Source organism: Stigmatopora nigra, chromosome 12 (assembly GCF_051989575.1).
Source record: "Stigmatopora nigra isolate UIUO_SnigA chromosome 12, RoL_Snig_1.1, whole genome shotgun sequence".
NCBI lineage: Eukaryota > Metazoa > Chordata > Actinopteri > Syngnathiformes > Syngnathidae > Stigmatopora > Stigmatopora nigra.
Genome location: NC_135519.1, coordinates 14167183 through 14185944, shown reverse-complemented (window position 1 = coordinate 14185944; position 18762 = coordinate 14167183). Strand labels below are relative to the sequence as shown.

Below are 18762 nucleotides of genomic sequence, written 5' to 3'. Positions count from 1 at the left end.
TTTGTCCTAGTTATTCAATTATTTATTTCATTTGATATTTTAAGCCACCCTAGGTTATATTCTTTATTTACTGTTTTATATTCGCCCATTTTCATCTATTTATGTTCAATATAATTGGGAAATATAGCATTTTTGATGTACCTACATATTCCTTCATTGCCTTGTGTACTGCGTAGATGTAAATCCAGGCATCAAGGGGTTAACAAAAGCAACAACAACAAAAAAAATCAAAATTCTGTGCCAATCACAACGAGTCATCAATCCCACTTGGAAGGGGTTGGCTGGCTTTTAGGGTGATCAGGTTTCATTGCCCTTGACGACAACAGACGACCAATCCAATTGGTTACATTCAAACGATAACATCAACAGTTTACATTTGATTACGACGTGTGGGCTTGGCAAAACTGTGACGACATTGTGTGTCTGGGGCACTAATTGGCAAGTTCGACCTGGCGCCGGTGAGTTACGTTTATTACCAAGTCTGCACTTAACACTTAAAATGAGGCAGAAAAACAACATACTTCGCGTTTTAGGGAGAATTGTGCTATTTTGAAGGTCGTCGCTGGTTGAAAATGCATCAATAAATTACGTATTTCCCGTGCTAGCAAGTTCAAAAATCGAAGGACTGTTTATGCTAACGTGTGTTGCAACTTTACTATATGACTTTTATTTGTTACGACTTTATCGGCTAAAAGTGCCCAAGTTTTAGTCACGGCCGTTTTTCTTTGTTTAGTTGTTATCAATGCGGGTTTTTTCTTCTTCCTGGGGCTCCGTTAAGCTAGCATGTTAAAACGTGGTTGGACGGGAACTCGGGGTTTTTCTCCTTCCTGGGGCTCCGTTAAGCTAGCATGTTAAAACGTGGTTGGACGGGAACCCGGCTTGTCCAAAAAATGGACACAAATGAATTGTTTTTCATATAAAGAACATTAAAGTCATATTTAGGCAATATTGGCGATCTAGCGCAAGACTGCTCGCTTTTTGGCTTATTAACATTAGTTGTGGCATAATAGCTACGTTGTGTGTAGTGACCATCACTTAGTTATTCACTCTCTATACACTCTTATTTAAATAGCGAGATTACGGGGCCTCTATTTTCTGTCCGAAACAGTATCTGAATGTTAATGATATTAAGTTCATGATTACTTTTTAAATTGTTTGGCCTTCCAGCGGTCGTACGGAAACCTCAGCAACTACCCTACGATTGGATAGTGAGAAAGTAAAAGTCAGAGCTAGCGTTTTGCATCTGTAGTGAACCACACAAGCAAATAATTTTTTTTTTTTAGTTTTCTTGGTGCTTCCAAAATGTCAACATTGTTTTCACTGAAAAGCGTACATTTCACTCTGTGCCCTACAGTTAACCTGTCACCCTGAGTATGACTTATTATTATTTTTAAATTCTTTAGTACTCCTCACATCCACCATGAGCTTGGACAAAGTTTTTCACCAAAACCTCCCTGGAGAAGAACAACAACATTTGAATGAGCAGTATCAAAACTCAAAAGATGGTGAGTCATATTTTTTGCTCTTTGTGGTTCCAGTCATAGGACATATTTAGTCTTCTCCCATATCTACCATGACATTTTTCTGATGTGCGTAGCCATAACCGAATGTGAGTCACAGTTGAGCATTGCAAGGGAAAACTACCGGAAGACCACGGAAGAACTTGAATTGAAGGTAAACGGATATTTATCAAACGATTGTGGAATGATTCATCCTCCATTTTCCCGCTGCTTTCCTCTTTACTCGTTCCCAAACGGGATCAACTAAACGTGCTAATGGTCGCCACTTACGTATTACTCAATGAAGAGTCATCAAGTGTGACTGTCGAGTGACGCATCTACACAAGTCGAGCGCAATGGCATATTGACCATCTGATCCGCTTTATGATCCAAAACGTTTAATCTCTCTGGTTATTTAGATAAGGGCGGCGGCGGCGGATCGATGGCGAGCGGCGCCGTCCAATCAATGGCTAATTTCCACCGGATAACTTTAGCCGACGACCCTAAGTGCGGGTGCGAGATGCCGTGTCTGTCTGTCCAACAATGTTGACACAGCTTTAAAAAGATAGGGAATAAAACGACAAAGTAACACTTCATCAATTTAAGAGGATTAGCTTTGTATGGTAGTCAATGAGTCAAATGTCCATCCAACTGAAATGTTTAAAAATACATAACTTCAATGTTCACTGATGAACCTGTGCGATATGACAAAAAAAATATTAAAAAATTATCAGTCTACCAATAATTATATCTTTTTTTAAATTCCATCTTTAGTCGCAATGACACACAAACCCTTACTTGATAAGAAAAGAAAAAATAAAATATGATTTAAAAAGTATTTTTGTTGTTGTGCTGTGCAATAAAAATAAGACATAACAAATTAGGGATTGTAGTTCCCCACTCATGCTTGCTCATTTTCTGGACCCCCAGGCGTCTTCCAATCACAGTGGGAAAAGGTATTTGCCCCCCCCCCCCCCCCCCCCCGCACTGACCATATAAGAAGATAAACTAGCTTTCTCCTGTGATGATGGAGGAAGGTTGACCTGAGAAAACTTTGAAGAGCCCCTTAAAGAAAACAAGACTTGTTCTTTTCAATTGCTTGTGTGGCGGGCAGTGTAATCACAGCACACCAGAGAATAAACACCCCGGCCTTGAGTTACGACCAGACACGGGCATTCCGTCGCCCCTTTCCGTGCGCTAAAGTTAACGGCCATCCCCTTCTCCGCTACTCAACGCATTTTCACAGATGATTTCATCAAGTAGAGAGCTTTATTGATTTTTGAATCAAACAAGATGCCGCAGGTCAATAATGAAATGTGTACATGGTCTGGTAGCGTTTGCTTCATGAAAGATGACAAACGGCAAGATTCAAAATTGATTCATTTTTTTATTTCATACTAATAGTAATAGAAGTGGCAAATGTCAGGGCAGACAAGTTTAATGAAGTTCCTCTGGAAAGTAAAGTTGCCACTATCAATCCATCATCGTGTTGTTGACGGGTAATTGCTGCACTTTTAACCCACTGGCTCTGAAACATGAACGTTCACAGCCAGTCCTCCCAGTTTTCATGAAATGGACATATTTTATTTTCATTGGCAGACAGAGTTGGAAAAAATGTCTTGCATTTTGTGTTTCTTGGTCTTCAAGGACCAGCGATTGTCCCTGGTAAAACTTCAGCTGAACTTGATGAAAAAATGCGCCGAGCAAATAACCGAGAGAACCCAAAAGCTCCTCGCCGACGAGGCTGACCTCCAACGGCGGCTGGTGAGTTCCTACCGCCCGATAGGTTGGAAACGTGGGTAGCTCACGGTGTGCTGACCTCGCACGACAGGCCGAGAAGAAAAGCGCATTGAAATATGAGGAGCGAGAGTTCCTGCGGGAGATCTCCAGCTTCAACGCCGAATTCAGTCTCTGCGCCGGGACGGACAGTCAAACGAACACGGAGGTCCTCAACTTGAGCGCGGAGGTGGACTCACTACACAAAGGTCAGCTCTCTAACGTGTCCAATGTACCCGCGGGTTCCGGGCGTTCCGTGACCTTCCCCCTTTTAAACCCAGAAATGGAGGAAATGATCCAAAGCAACCGGTACATGAGTGATTTGCTGACACAGAAGAGGAGTCTCCATCTTGAATTGCAGGCCCTCAAAGGCATCCACGCAGGTGAGCTACCGACACCGACACGACTCGCGCGTCATCCCAAAAGGTGGAATTCCAAACCTTTGTTTTATTTAGATGTTCTGCTCCAGCTGAAGCAAGCCAAGGAAACAACCGTGGCGTTGCGGGCCGAAAGCCACGCGGCCCATCAAATGCCTTTCACCGATGCCTCCTTGATCACGTGAGATTGGCCCAAGAGGGTTAAAAAATAACCATGCCAAATGGGGTTAAGGTTCTGCTAAGGTTTATAATTGAAAAGCTCTCACATTGTGTGGCATTCTCGTTAAAAGCTTCAGTCTGAACGCCTCCTTATTCAGTTGTCAAAAAGCCAACAACCTCAACGGTGGGCCTCGGTGTTCCGACAAGTTAATTACGCCAAATGGGCTTTTAAACACAGCTCCGAAGGAAATGGGGCCAGCGGGACGCCGGCGGTGGCCCGGCTTACCTGGGCTTGTCTCTCCAACACGGATTCGCTGCCTCGATTTTCAAGTGTATTTCACGTCGGTAGAATGACAAAGGCTGCTGCCGTTTTTTAGGGAGCCGAGAGAGACGACTGTTGTAATTAGTAGTTCAGTTTCAACTAGCGTATTTGATTGTAACTCGCAAAATTTTGTAACAAAAAAAACAATCAAAGTTATACACGAATCCCGGCAAAACACTGCGATCTGCCGGGGAAAAAGTCCCCTCCGAATCCGTTATGGATAATGGGAGAGATAAAACCTGTCTTGGCCCGCCAGATGGCGTATTTCAAAAGACAGCCCTCTCCAAATAGCCTTTGGTAAGTTTATAGGGTAATAGTAGGAGTAAAAATAAAAATGTTTATTTTTTAAGGTTAACAAACAAAAAGTAAAACAATAATGTTAATAGATGAACAAATGCATTGCAACGTTGCCTTGATGCACCTTTTTCCGATAAGGACAGAAAATCAATAAACTTCCGGGAACAAAGGAAGCCTCGCTAATATTGCTAAAGCCGATCCTTGCCCGAGGGCAATTACTGTATCATATCTGCATACTTTGGGTATCATATTTAATGTATATTGCACCTAAAGTAACATATCTATTGTACCTACAAGGTTAGCTAAGATAACATCGACCGCGACTAATTATTGCACTGAATGTAACGTATCTATTGTACCAAAGTATCTTTTGTCCTATGCAAGGTATGTATCATCTCAACTGGATCATTTTTTACCACAACTCTCTTGTATCTTTCATTTTTTCTCAATTAGACCTAGTGTGTAGCAGTGCATTTTTTGCATCTGCCTTGATTTATCTAACGTAAATTTCACATTGTAACCAATCTTCCCCAAGTCTAATTATCAAGTTTATGGTATCCTGTGCCGCTCGCAAATCTACTGTATCTGTAATCTAAAGAAATGCTCTTTTATCGATAATCCCATCAAAGTGTCTTCGCCGGACGCCGTGCCAAAGACCAATCGTGTCTTTGTCGGGGCGCCGTCTTTTGGTTGAGCCGGCCGCCCCCGAGCCGAACCTAAATCACCCGCGTGCTCGCCGTGGCCCCATTCATCCATCAGCCTCATTAAATACGGCCGCTTCATTGCCCCCCCACCCCGGCCTTATGGGCCCCCAGGAAGTACTGAGGATGTGCCCGGCCTCGTTCTTATGATCACCGGCCATCAATCCTCTTTAAGAGCCGTATTTTACCCCCCCGCGTATCGACTGGTGGAAATTGAATGCGTGTCAATATGAATGAGTGCAGGAGTCATTTGAAAAAATGTGTTCAGCCCGCACTTTGTTTTCCCCTCGCCAAGGCATACAGGGGGGGGATTAAAGGGCTACGCCGGACACGACTAATGTGAACCAATGTTAGATAACCAATGGCAAATGGCAATCTGGAGCGTATCATTCTTATTCCGCCGACCACAAGCCTGTTATTTTATGGCCCCGGAAAACAAACGCGAGGGCTGCCCTTTGCAAAAATGCCATTGTGTCTCCCTTTCTCCAAGTGTTTTGTGTCTTTTCAATTGAAGAGATGGAGGTGTGTAATGTGCCATATAACCTTCCAACATTTGCTGGAGCGCGAAATTACGTCGGCCAAATAGAACACAATCGTACGTTTTGAGAATTGTTTACCTTTTTACACTCATTTAGTGCCTTTGACGGTGATAGACGTCCTCAGGGTTGGCAGCGAGTTAACATAGTTTGTTGCACTTGGATTGTACGTCAATGGCAGCCATTTACTTATGCATGAGGAAACATGGGGTTGACCTCAAATGTACAGAAACCATATTGTTATACGGTGATTTACCAGAAGCAAATCTTTCAGTCTTTTGCTTGTCCGCGGCAGCCAGAGTTAAAGTGCCCTTTATGTTCATCCAGGCTTAGGAAGGAGCTGGAGAAGCACGAAGAAGGAGACCTGGAGCTTCTATTGGAGACCCTCAAGATGGAAGTACAACACCTCCAAGATGTAAGCAGTCCGTCTCGTCATCGCTGTTATATTAGCCGGGATCCGGCTTCCGCAAATCTCATTCGTGCTTATTTTTAGACTAAGTAGTCACGTTGTCTTTTGCATGTGTTTGCCGTAAGAAGATAGACGGGCGCGAGGGTGGAGAGCAGCATTAGGGCCATTGGCGCCTTGTTTCTGAGGATTAAGAGGCAAGTGACATACTCATGCAAGAATGCACAAACTCCAACCCTGGATCAGTTTAATCCTACATTCATGGGTGGGATGAACTAAATGGACTCTTCATAAATGGACAAACTAGTTTACTTAAACTGTTAATGGTGGCCCTTGTTATAGGCAAGAGATTTTGAGCCACCATTTTTGAGTAGATTCATGAAAAGCCTGATTGCCTTTACACATCGTCCAAAATGATGAGCTAAGTCTAATTTTTGCACACAAAATTACACATAGTCTTTAAATTCACCTTCAAAAACATCGCTAACAAAGTCCATATCACTGTCTCTGTGTGAGAAAATTCAAAAAGAAGCTTAATATGAATGTAAAGAAGCTCAGGTCGTCTGCTACAATTAAATCATCGATGGACCTCCAATCTAACCTGAATCCCGTCGCCGGACTGCACTCTTCAAACACTCTGCTTCTTCTCACAAAGGCAAAGTCGTAACCCTTGGGGAGGCCAGAAATATTGCCCCAACTTTCTTTTATTTCTTCTCACCTACCTGTGGCACTTACATGGTTGCACAGTGGTTTGCAGAAGCGCCTTTGGGCCACCGCGGCACACGCCAGACCTCCGTTCTGGGGAACTTGAGGTTGAGAGCAATCCCCTGGCTCGGCTCCTTTGCATTGGAAACGACAGTCAACCGTCATTGACCCCAGCGAAAACATCGGACAATGTCCAAAATGTTCTGATGAGTAGTTTTCTTATCCAAGAGTAGTTTGGACCTTGCAGCTGGCTCCTGTGCAACATTTGGGTCAGATTCCTTATGTGGAATAACAAACCGTCCTCCTTCTCAGGGTTTATGCTGCACTGCACTGCCACCTGCTGTTTCATAGCCGGAGCACATTCAGAAACTTGCTTTAGACCAGAAGTGGCGAAAAGTTAGTCTCAAGGTGCAAAACAAAATCAAACTGGGAGACAAAGAGCCACACCCTGCAGTGACCCCACAATTGGAACCACATAATTCACCATAAGTTCCCCTTACAAAACAACAGTGTTCATTTCAAGGTAAGTGTTCATTTCAAGGTAAGTGTTAATTTCAAGATAAGTGTTCACCCGCAACAGACCCACAAAACCCCCCAATGAAAACAGTATTCTTCACCACAACACGTTCCCCTCACAAAACAATGTGTTCATTTCAAGCTAAGTGTTCACCCTCAACAGACACACACAAACCCCCTCAATTAAAACCATTTTAGTCAAGATCACACTTAATCCCTCTCATAAAAAAATAGTGTTCATTTCGAGCTAAGAGTTTCCCCTCAACAGACATAAAATCCCACAATTAAAACCATTTTATTCACTATCAAACTTTCTTCCCCTCACAAATATATAGTGTTCATTTCAAGCTAAGTGTTCACCCTTAACAGACACACAAATCCCCACAATTAAAATCATTTTAGTCACTCACACTTTCTTTCCCTCACAAAACAATAATGTGTTCATTTCAAGCTAAGTGTTCACTCTCAACAGACACACACAAACCCCCACAATTAAAACCATTTTAGTCGATATCACACTCAGTCCCCCTCACAAAAAAATAGTGTTCATTTCAAGCTAAGTCAATGAGGGCTGCCCTTCAATGCCCTTCAAGGTCTTGGACCGTGCCTAAGGGCTTGGAATGAAACTCCCATTTAACTGGTTTTGGCTTCATATCGAGCAGAGAGGAACTATTTTCCCTGTGAGTACATTATTTACATTTCTTCATACGGCGGTAAACGTTTCTTTTGCTATAAATTTATTTTTTGCATGGAAAAGTACATTTTCATGCCGTCAACCGAACCAGCTAATGTGTAGATATATCCAATATAGCTGGAAAAACTTTTGACACATGCTGTTGAAGCTCAACATTTAAAAGCATGTCACGAAGCGAGTCGAAGATTAGCCTGTGTTGCTATTAAACGGTCCGTATATTTTGTTTACAACATAGAGTATTGTATTTATTACTTTGATGTATTTCTAACCGTGTTTTGATGTAGTAGTTTTACAGGTGTTCTTCAAGATTGTAAAAAGATACAATGCCACGCCAATACACCAGCAAGACAATATCCATCAAGGTAAAGTGAAATGTATGATTTATATTTTCTCCCAAAAAATTCTACTACAATATTGCAAACATTCTGTTGGGATTTTTCCCCCCACCCTTCCTAACCTATTGTTTTACTTCGATTCCGGAGCGCCATCAGTGGCGAATTGAAAGGTAGCCTGTCTGTTTTGTAAACATATGTCATAATTGCCCGCACAGGCTTTACCTGGAATGCATCTCATTGTACAATGTATACGACATATCTTATCAATCTTACAAATTTACTTATATATATGTTGATTTACATGACAATTCTGTCATACACAGCTTAGGCTTTTGATGAGTCAATGATGATGACAAAGCCTATGTCTGATTATTATTATTATTATTATTGAATTCAATTCAATTTCTAACTGTTTGAATGTAATATTACAGGGGTCGCTAAACATGACAAAAGGCTATAATGCCTTGCCAATGCACCAGGAAAACATCTTGTTGGCAAAGATTTATTATGGAGGTGCAAATAAGGAAAAAGGTCTTCGGGAACACTTGCAGAGGACAGAAGTCTGAGTAAGTCCCATTTTCTTCCAAGATTCTAAGATTTGCTAGGATGCATTTGCGGAAACACGGGGGAATATTTACAAATTACAATAATTATACAGCAATTGCTTCCCGAAAACTTAACACGATTCTTAAAATGCAGGGAGTTAGGGTTGTCTTGATTGTATTTTGCCCAAAATGTAATTACCAGCTTAAGAGCCACACCACTTTGTGCCCTGCCAAATCAGACCCACATAAAACCCCACATTTAAAGCCATCTTATTCACCACAACACTTTATTCCCCCTCCCCAAACAATAATGTGTTCATTTCAAGTTAATAAACAAACAAAAGCCCCCAATTAAAACCCTATTATTCACCACAAAACTTTGTTCCCCTCACAAAACAACAGTGTGTTAAATTCAAAGTAAGTGCTCCCCCCTAAACAGACTGACAAACCCCCACAATTAAAACCATTTTAGTCGATATCACACTTAATCCCCCTCACAAAACACTGATGTGTTCATTTCAAGGTAAGTTCACCCACACCCCCCCGCCCCAACTAAAACCATATTCACCACAACACTGTTCCCCTCACAAAACACTGATGTGTTCATTTCAAGGTAAGTGCTCACCCTTAACATACACTAAACCCCCCCAACTAAAAGCAGCCAGAATTAATACATCAACCACGGGGCAAACATCCACAGTACATAGATAATATGATGAGAAGCAAAGAGCCGCGATTTCACCACGCCTACTATATTGTAAAATCTTTATTTAGTCAACTTAACCAAGTTTTATTCGTGAAAAATGGAAGGTGACAGAACCTAGGTGTTAGGACAGGCATAGACATTTTGGAACATTTGGTAAATCCACCCATTTGATTGACTCCATTCTGAATGATCATCAAACTATGGTTATTCGGTGCAAGTCAATGAAAATCAGGACCTTGACGTTCTTTGGATGCCTTTGAACCACGGCCAACAAGACGTCCTGATGGTGGTGCTGTCGACCCGCACTGTAAACTCAAGGCGTCCAAACGTCAGTCGGCTCCCTGGTGCAGTCCGTCTGAATTATAGAAGGCCACCCGTGCCATCCATTATGGATGCGTGACAATCAGCGGCCGCATCAATAATTGAGCCTTTCAACAGAAAGTGCTGGTTAACGCTGGCGCGATTGTCTCTTTGCCTTTTGAATCCGAACGCCCCGGAGACTCGTGGTGCTTTTCCCAGCGTCCCCGTTGAACTTTTTGCCTTTTGCTTTTGTGCCGCCGCCGTGTTTGTTTCCCTGCCACTTTTATCCCGTCAAGTCGGAGCCAAGCGAGGTGACAGATGCCCTCGGCGCTCTTTTCTTGTAGTGCCGTAACTCAGTCTGGGCTAATTTTGCAGCCCTACATTAGAAAGTCATCTGTTATTTATTTTTAGGAAATTCACGCTTTCATTTCTAATATCATCCGTGACTTATTCTAAATAACTATTCTGCGCGGAGGGACCGGGCGATTCATCTGCCGGCAATTCTGGGTCACCTGCTCTTGCTTTTGCCATTTCGGGGTCAATTCTTGTACTTATTGCAGCATGTCAGGGTCACTAAAGATGATATCAAGTAAGATCCTTTGCAGTTTCAATATAAACCCCGTGTTTCTTGTAGAACTCAGACTGTATTAATTCTTGGAGCGAGAAGTCCGATCCATTTAGACGCGGAAGACTTATTTCCCTTTTCTTTCTGTCATGAATTGCATAGAACGTGAGCGGCGTGATTAAGTGGTTGATGGCCGTGAGTAGATAATCCAGACGAGCCTGCGGCGAATTACAAGCGTGCGCAGCGGCACTCCCAGTTTGCGGCAGATGGCGCAAGCTATTAATGGATCAAATATTTACAAGATGCAAATAGCTTTTTTCTGCTCTTTGTTTACCACCTATACTCCCAACTACTCAAACTCTTTTTTTATTTATTTTTCACTTCCGAGCTGAAGGAGATCAGAGTGTAAATTGACTTCTTTGCAGCCCTCAATCATTTTTTAAACCCGGCACATTCGGGATCGACGGAGGAAAACAAAGTGGCCCCTTTGTTCTCTCACTGTCAGATGCCAAAGCCGGTTCGCAGCATAATGTCTTGTCGGGATAAGCTCCAGCACCCCGGCCCCCTTGGTGAGGATAAGCAGTACGGGAAAGAAATGAACTTATTTGTAAAGGACTGAAAAATTCTGTAAGGAACGTCCCATTTTACCGGAATGAATTTGACATTTTATTGTGATAAATTTGTCATCAAGGGGGAGATACCTGCGTTTGAACAGTATGCCTTTGACATTTTAACATTTTCGGTCATGATTCACTTCAAGTCAGTCATTTCTCATCATACATGGTGCAGGTTTGATGATATTTCGTATTTGATGTGATCTGTTACATATTCCAGCACGATTGCTCTCGCTGGAAACTTTTATTGGCCAGTATAGCCTATAAATAAAATGTTATTTGTTTGCCAAAATGTAATTCCCAATTATTTCAAATATTTGTAATTAGACGGATCATACATTAGACCGCGAAAGCTCAAAACGTAAAAATAATTGTTAAACGGCGAACAAAGGTGGAGTAAAACAAACCAAAGAAAAAAAATACCCACAAGCAGATGATTTGAGCCGGAAAGCCAGGCTACTCTGTCAAGTTTACGAGCTTAGATGGCTTTCTTCAAGTCGCATTCATTTAGGCCGGAATAAAAGGAGCAAATTAAAGCCGTATTTCACTTGGGGTGGAAATGAGGGGGAAGAAGGAGAAGCGCCACAAGTATTCCACCAGCGCACAGGCGGGCGGGCCGCATCATTTAGGATGCGGGAGCCGGCAGGCCGGCCGGCCGGCCGGCCGGGCAGGCAAATGTTTCACGGAGAGGAGTGCGGCGGAAAGCTTTTAGCGCGCATTAGCCGCATCAATCTGCTCCGCAACAGACAACGGGTCGCCACTTGTCTTTTTATGCTTTCTTTTTCTTTTTTTTTTCCAATTCATTCACGCCGCCCCCGCCATGCAAAATGCTTATTTTTTTGGTAGCTACTCCTTGGGCAAATGGAAGAAAAATCGTCCGCTTTATCAGTGGACAAATTTGCAGCGAAAGCCGCATTGCCCCCGTCTCTCTCTCGCCTGGCCCCGGCGGATCTCCCCGGCCGGGCACCTCCACTTGACGTCATTATGGATGGTGCGCGCAAACGTGGCTGATGGATTGCCCGCCGTGTGGAAACGGACCACGGCGCTATTCAGCCTACTGGTGCCGGCCGGCTAGGGATAAAAGCTCTCGCTCGGGCGCCAATGGCCGGCCTATTCGGTTTGACCGGGAGGAGCCAGGGGAGAGAGTGTAGCAAAATAGAATGGCCCAAAGTCTGCAAAATGTTAATACTTGCTGGTTGTTGTGATGTGTAATTTTTTTCTGATCAATCTATTCTGAATAGGACATTGTTTCAAATTGCCACTGCGCTGAATGGTAAAAAATATGTGGGCCTCACAAAAACATCTACGTTGAATTATTATCAGCGTGAGGATGGAAACTAATTCCTAGTCGTAGCTCATGACGTGATCGTAACAACTTTTTAGTGTTAAATTCAAAACCGATCCCTATTTTTTTGGGAGAAAAAGGAAAAACTTGAAGATGTAATCCGCATAAAAACGGAGCTCAGCCTTTTTTCTGTAATTGTTCTATCAGTACATCACATTTCAAAGACTGGCTTTCAAAGTCGCCCGTTTGTGACTTCTTTTGCGATAAGCCATGGCGTTCCGGACGGCTGGCGCTTGACGACGAGGCAATTAATAAATATTGTTTGTAGCTGGCCGACGCGCGTCTGCTGGCTGGCTGGCTAGCTCGCACAGCCTCCGGCGACTACGCGCTCGCGTCCTCGCTTTGCCAATCGAATCAGGACGTTGACTTGAAAATAACTGCCGGAATTGATTGTTTATGATGAAAGAAGCGCTCTGCTTACGATAAGCTTGTAAAGGGAAGTATTATTAGAGAGAGAGCTATAAAGAACACGTGTTATACGCGCCACAAAATGGCGACCCGGGCCAGATGATTTCACCTTGGCCCTCATTTTTCAACACCCATAATTTGTATTGATGAACACTTTTTCTGATACGTACCTCTTGGACCAAATGTAAGAAATAGCGTAAGTGTTCCTTATGTCATTTTGCCGGACCAAAATTTAAGGGTCACTCTTTGCCTGCCATTGTTTTTTTTTAAAGGAAATATATTTGAAGTTGAGCCGCTCGGGTTTTGTACGAGAAAATATTTCGAAAGGAGCTGATACTTTGAAAATATTTGAAGCCCTTGTGTAAGCCCAGAATGGTCAAAACATTGTAAACAGATCACAAAGTAAAAATGAATCAAGTGGCATTGGAATGACATTGCGTTTTTCTTCTACTTTTGAGGATAAAAGTATACACGTCATTTTCTATTTCAGTTCTCGTGAGAGTCAAAACTCTGAACAACAAATCATAGTGGACGGCAACTTTTGGCAAATTGTTATCGATGAAAAGTGTCACAGGCAATCCATGTCATTCCAAAGTAGACATGACAGTCTGTTCATGAAGTAGCCACAGTTTGTTTTGTTTGTCTGGCATTTTTTTGTTGTTGGCGTGTCCACATTGGTGTGTGTGTGTGTGTGTGTGTTTCAGGAGCACACGGCGTTTATTTATCGGCGTGGAAACGCTCCAGTTGTCGTCATCTGGGTGTGAACGGGCCCCGCGGCCGCCCAATGTTTGTTTGGCCATCTGCTGGTGTGTCTGTGTGTCCGTCCCCGACTAACAACCGCCATGTGCCGCCACACTTTCCCGCTGATCAACACAATTACCGCCGCCGCCGCCCTCTAGCCTTTCATTTTTATGTCGTTCCGACAACGTGACTTGGCAGCGTGTGTGGAATCAAATTCCAAACGGGCTCGGCGCGGGTGGGAAAAGCGGGCACTTGGAATGAATATTAATGCCGTCCGAACGCTAAATAGACCGGGCGGGGGGTGCTCGCCTTACCGATAGGAACCAGGTCCGCGATACATGTCCGATCCGTTTGAACGGAGAAGAGGAGGTGTCGTCGTTCATTAGATCCCCGATAAAAGTTTGTTCAAAGACCGTCCTTGTCCATCTTGTGACGGCGCCACCATTCTTGCATTTGGGGGACTCTGGGCTTAGGGTAGTAAGGCTTTCGCTTTCTGTTGGGTCACTTTGTCTATATTTTTAACATTTTCTGTGCTTTTATGTGCAAATCGCTAACTCAATACCTGCTCTTTCAAATAATGGCATATTGCAACAACTCCTCATATTAGTCATCCTGCACAAAAGACGAGAACAAATGCGTGACAGAGTACTACTTTCAAGGCAGTACTTTTTGATTTCTCTGACGTTTTGAATCGATAGGCACCGACCGGGAAGACTACGTCCCCTCATTCTGTATCGTTCTTTGCAAGCCTTCAAGCCCCGAGCACTTATTGTTAAACAGCTTCTTCGGGCCGGCCAATGCGCATTGTGTTTGTCACGTTGCCAGCCGAGGAAAGAAAAAACTCAAAGGCGAAAGCCCGCGGGGGGTCCACATCTCTCTCTCTCTCGTCTCATAGGCTCTTTTTCCTCCTACTCCAAGCACACCTGTACGCCCGTCTTGCGCCATTTTGTTCTGACGCCCACCCGCCGGGAAGCCCAAGCCCCGTCTCCCCTCTCCCGCGTCTGCCGATACGCAGCAGTCATCTGCGGCTCGATAAATCGGCGGCGTGACCAATAAGCCTTGCTGGCAATTAGAGCGCTTGGCCGAGCAAAAGCAACCCACGCCTTCGTAAAGACGCCGTCCATTAAGTCACATCGAGCGGGTGCCAACTGAAACGGAGGGGCGTCACCCAATTGCCGTCGGCTAAATACGGTGGCGCCTCAGCCTTCGACGGACGGTAACTGCTTGAGCTCTTTCTTTGGACAAACATAACATTTTCCAGACTTAATGACACCCTTTGGCACCATTTTGTATTTTTTGCCAGAAAGCTAAAAGTTTCCCGGCAAGCCGACGATTTTGCTCGGACAAATTGTTGCGCTATTGTGCCAAAATATTTCCTCCCAGCGTGGCCAATTGCTCCCAAGGGAAGGAAAAATAGTGGTGGCTTCTGCCTTTAAGTGCTTTTTCAACAGCAAAATATCCAGCATTCACGTTGCAATCAAGCATTTTTACACACCTTTTTACTGGTCAAATATTAAACCTGCATTCCTACTCTTCCTTTTAGGGCTAATTTTCTCATTTTAATAACAATAATGTCCAACTATCCTGTTTTTGAGTCGTAAAAAGGTAATAGCTAGGAGTTACATATCCTGCGGCAGCCTATTAGGATGTTGAAATGGCACATGTCCACACCCACTGGGACATTTTGGGGAGCAAATGTTATTGCTCAAACCAACAAACAAGAAATGGTTTCCATCTTTGTGGCTCAATGGACCGTTGCCTTCCTCATGGAGGCAAAATATTCTTTTGGGAGACGTGCCCGTTTAATTCCGCTCGTAAAATGGAAGCGCTTGAAGCAATGGCCGTTGCCGTCGCCGCCGCCTGACGGCTTGAGAGTTCCCCCCCATAGATGGCACTGTTGCGTCACTGGCCTTTGAGAATGATGACGGCCTTGTAGAAAAAAGGAGCACGTCCAAGAAACGCACAGCAATATCCAAATGATAAATCTGAGACTGCGTCACATGTAACATAATCATCTTTAATAAGTGACACGGCGCGCCTTCGACTCCCTCTTCCTACTTTGCCGCCCTCGCCATTTTCTGGCGCGCGGCTACATTAGCACGCCGAGCACAGATGTGGCCGCTTCCCCGTGAAGCCGCGCTGCCCGCACGCCCGCCCGCCGCCGTCTTGGTGGAAATTCTTTGCGGGCATCTGACGCCACGGTCGGTGTCTGTTCTTGTGCGCCCTTTTGCCAAATGGCTAAATTGTCCGTTTGGGCCAAAGTAAAGACGGTTGTTGAGACAAATTTCCACGAATTGGAACAATTTGTAGCTTGGACTGTTAGCGCTTTGACCGTGAAGGCGCTCTGTGCCGACTGTCAGTCATCCTAGTGTGGATGCTAATTCAATTAGCCCGTCTCATCCCTGTGCACGTATGAGCAGGAATACATTTCCTTATTATACAGATCAATGTCCTTTTTTTTCTCTGCAGCAAAATAATTGCTATTTGATCCTTTCAGAAGTATCAATACGCATTAGTCTATTATAGCATAGCGCTCTTGTTAAACCATACACAAAATTATCGGACAACATCGTGAATTTAAACGTCATTTATTTCAATTTGTGTTGTACTCCACAATAATGAATATTGATACAACTCTTGTCGGCCATTTTAAAAGGTGAATTTCCATCCAATTTAGTACGCAAGTTAATGACAGAGATTTGCTTGCAAATTGACACAACGGGATACTGTATAGCGTGGTGTGGTGGCAACAGGGCGGGACCTTTAGTCTCCTTTCCATTCGTCCTTTTGTCTTTTGCATTCATCCTTATTGTTTTTAGCAAAACGTTGAGACTTTGCTTTGGATACTTCTCGACCACGTTGTGGCTTGTTTGGCTCCATCGGACCAAGGCACGGGCCGTCGTCATCGGGCCTGGGAATGGACTAACGGCGGGAGCTCTAATTGATCCATCGGCCGATCGATGGCTACTTCCGACCGCGGCTTCTTCTGGGAAATCCCATTCGCGCTCCAAAGATCTGTAGGGGGGGGGGTTTGGGAGCTCTGGCCGTCCGGCAAAGTCTTTTTCCCCGACAGCAAATGCATTAAGCGACTTCATCTGCTTTTCAATTACCGTCACGGAGGAGAGCGCGGGGAGGACGTCTTTTTCCGCCGGCCTAATAACCGCACGGCGAGCGGGACGCTCTGGCGCAAAGCCAACGGGATATCAGGCTAAGTCGTTATTCTTTTCCCTTTCCGCACCGCTCCCCGGCTTGATCCGCGCTAATCCCGGAGAGCCCCCACATGATAATGGCTAATGGATCCGCCGACCCCTCCCCGGCGGGCCCACGCCTCTCGGCCGCGTCCCGTCGGCCTCTCGCCCCATCCGACCGCGCTCGGACGCCGATTAGCCGGCTAACGGGATTATCGGCCGCTCTGTGCCACTTGTCCAGGTTTGAAGGAAAAGGGAAGTTTTTGGGGGAATTCAATTCCTCGCCTGCCGATAAGCTCTCAAAATAAACCCTTTTGGAAAACGACCGCGTCGTAATGTCCAAAACCATTTTGTAATGTTATCTTATCAAACAACTCATTGCCTTCCCTTTAGTCTAAAAAAATTGAAAACGAATGAAAATTCAAACTCTAATGTAATATATGTATATATTTTTGTTAACACACTATACACTAAGTAATGCAACTCCCCGTGAGGCCATGGTTATATTCATACTACACATCAATATACTTCTTTCCAGCATTAAAATAAAAAACATAACTGAGATTGGAAGAACTAAAAACCGTTCTGATTGAACGTGATATCATAAGAGCACATTAACAACCTGGCCAAATTGTAGTCCGAGCCGATTGGCCGCGTAGCGCCGTCCGTCCACGCCGCCGAAAGGTGAGCATCCGCAAACTCGCGCGTGTTTTTCCCGCGCGCCACCGGTATCGATTTCGACTCCCGTCGGACGGCAGGTGTCGGCGCCCCGGGTGCTGTAGCGGCGTCGCCGTGGCAACCATCGATCGCCGGCCCCCCCGCCCGGGTTGTTTATTTTCCCCCCGGACGGTGGGAGAACCATGACATTCACGTTGGCGTGTCGCATTCTGCGCCGGCGTTGTGATATTTAGCTCTTATTTCTGGTCCCTGCTGTCTTGGCTCGCCGCCTCGAACGGCGGTCCGTCAGAAGCCGATTGAGAAGGACGGAATCCCGCTCGACAGCCGCTCGCTCCCACCACGTTCCCTCTGAAAGGTCTGGATCATTTCAAGTGTTGCCCGGCAGCGTCCGCATCCCATAATCCCCCTCTTTACATCCGCTAGCAAGTGATTTGTGTTGGCTATTGCCTTTTTGCGCCTTTCCCCAGACACTTGAATCAAGGCGAGCTGCCACGGGCACACGGACGGCGTGCTCATTTCCGTCTTCGGCCATTTGCATTCGATCATGGTCCGTCCAGATGATTGTTGAGCATCCTTTCACCAGTGCTTCTCAAAGTGTGCCACTCGGGCAAATTGGGAACGCTACACACGTGCCTCACCGTTCCAGATGGAGGGTCCAATCCTCCCTTTGCGTGTTCTTTCCACCTGGCTAAATTGACTTCCCGGGTTGTGTCGGCAAAATGAGCGGCTTTGCGGGAAAAAAATCAAAGCCCAGACAAATTTGGACATCCGTCATGTCGACGAGCCCAATGTTTTTCCGGGACTGGCGCGGAATCGAAATTTAGCCACGTGGCTATCGATCCCCGCCAGGAAACGTCCGGCTAGATGCTAGCGTGGCAGGTAAATGACTATAAACAAGCATAACCCCCCCCCCCCCCCCCCCCCACCCAAACCCTACGCTGCGCATAATGCACATAAATAGACACGGCAAGATGGGAGACAACATCATTAGCGGTCCCGGAACAAAAAAAAAAAAAAACCTCCTTGACGGGTGGGCTTCTCTCCGACTCGATCAATCAGCCACATAATGGATCACTTTGGGCCTGAAACTGCCTGCAAATGATTCCCAATTTACATTCAAATCAGTTCCCGTCTGTGTTCACGCTTACGGGGACGGAGTCTTTCCTTCTGCAATCAGGACACAATGGCCCCGGCGTCCCTCGCCTGCGTTTGCGTCCATTTGCAGGCGTAAGAGAGTGCTCGCCACTCTTGAAGCAATTACAAATGATTTTGCGTCCGATTACAGGCCAGACCGCTGGTGTCCTTAACGCTTCCTGAGCCACTCATTGGCTGCCGCTAGACCTTCATAT

At 44.9% G+C, this 18762-nt stretch overlaps 1 protein-coding gene across 2 annotated transcripts; it reads left to right on the top strand.

Moving 5' to 3' along the window:
• Window positions 1-309: 309 nt before the first annotated feature.
• Window positions 310-6668, top strand: LOC144205250 (coiled-coil domain-containing protein 172-like). Of its 2 annotated transcripts, none has more exons than XM_077729484.1 (9): window positions 310-458; window positions 1404-1505; window positions 1598-1674; window positions 3147-3263; window positions 3331-3484; window positions 3557-3658; window positions 3731-3833; window positions 5995-6082; window positions 6205-6668. In XM_077729484.1, exons 2-9 carry the CDS (start codon window positions 1421-1423, stop codon window positions 6235-6237), a joined length of 759 nt encoding a protein of 252 aa, XP_077585610.1. In that variant the 5' UTR covers window positions 310-458; window positions 1404-1420; the 3' UTR covers window positions 6238-6668. The 2 variants fall into 2 exon arrangements, with proteins under 2 accessions (XP_077585610.1, XP_077585609.1); XM_077729483.1 differs by having other exon boundaries at window positions 311-458; window positions 6202-6668.
• The last annotated feature ends 12094 nt before the right edge of the window (window positions 6669-18762 follow it).

Coding starts and splice junctions, on each gene's coding strand:
- LOC144205250 (XM_077729483.1), top strand. CDS start 1,421: ATGAGCTTGGACAAAGTTTTTCACCAAAACCTCCCTGGAGAAGAACAA. Junction 3,659..3,730: donor CCTCAAAGGCATCCACGCAG/GTGAGCTACCGA, acceptor TGTTTTATTTAG/ATGTTCTGCTCCAGCTGAAG. Junction 6,083..6,201: donor AAGTACAACACCTCCAAGAT/GTAAGCAGTCCG, acceptor GTTTGCCGTAAG/AAGATAGACGGGCGCGAGGG.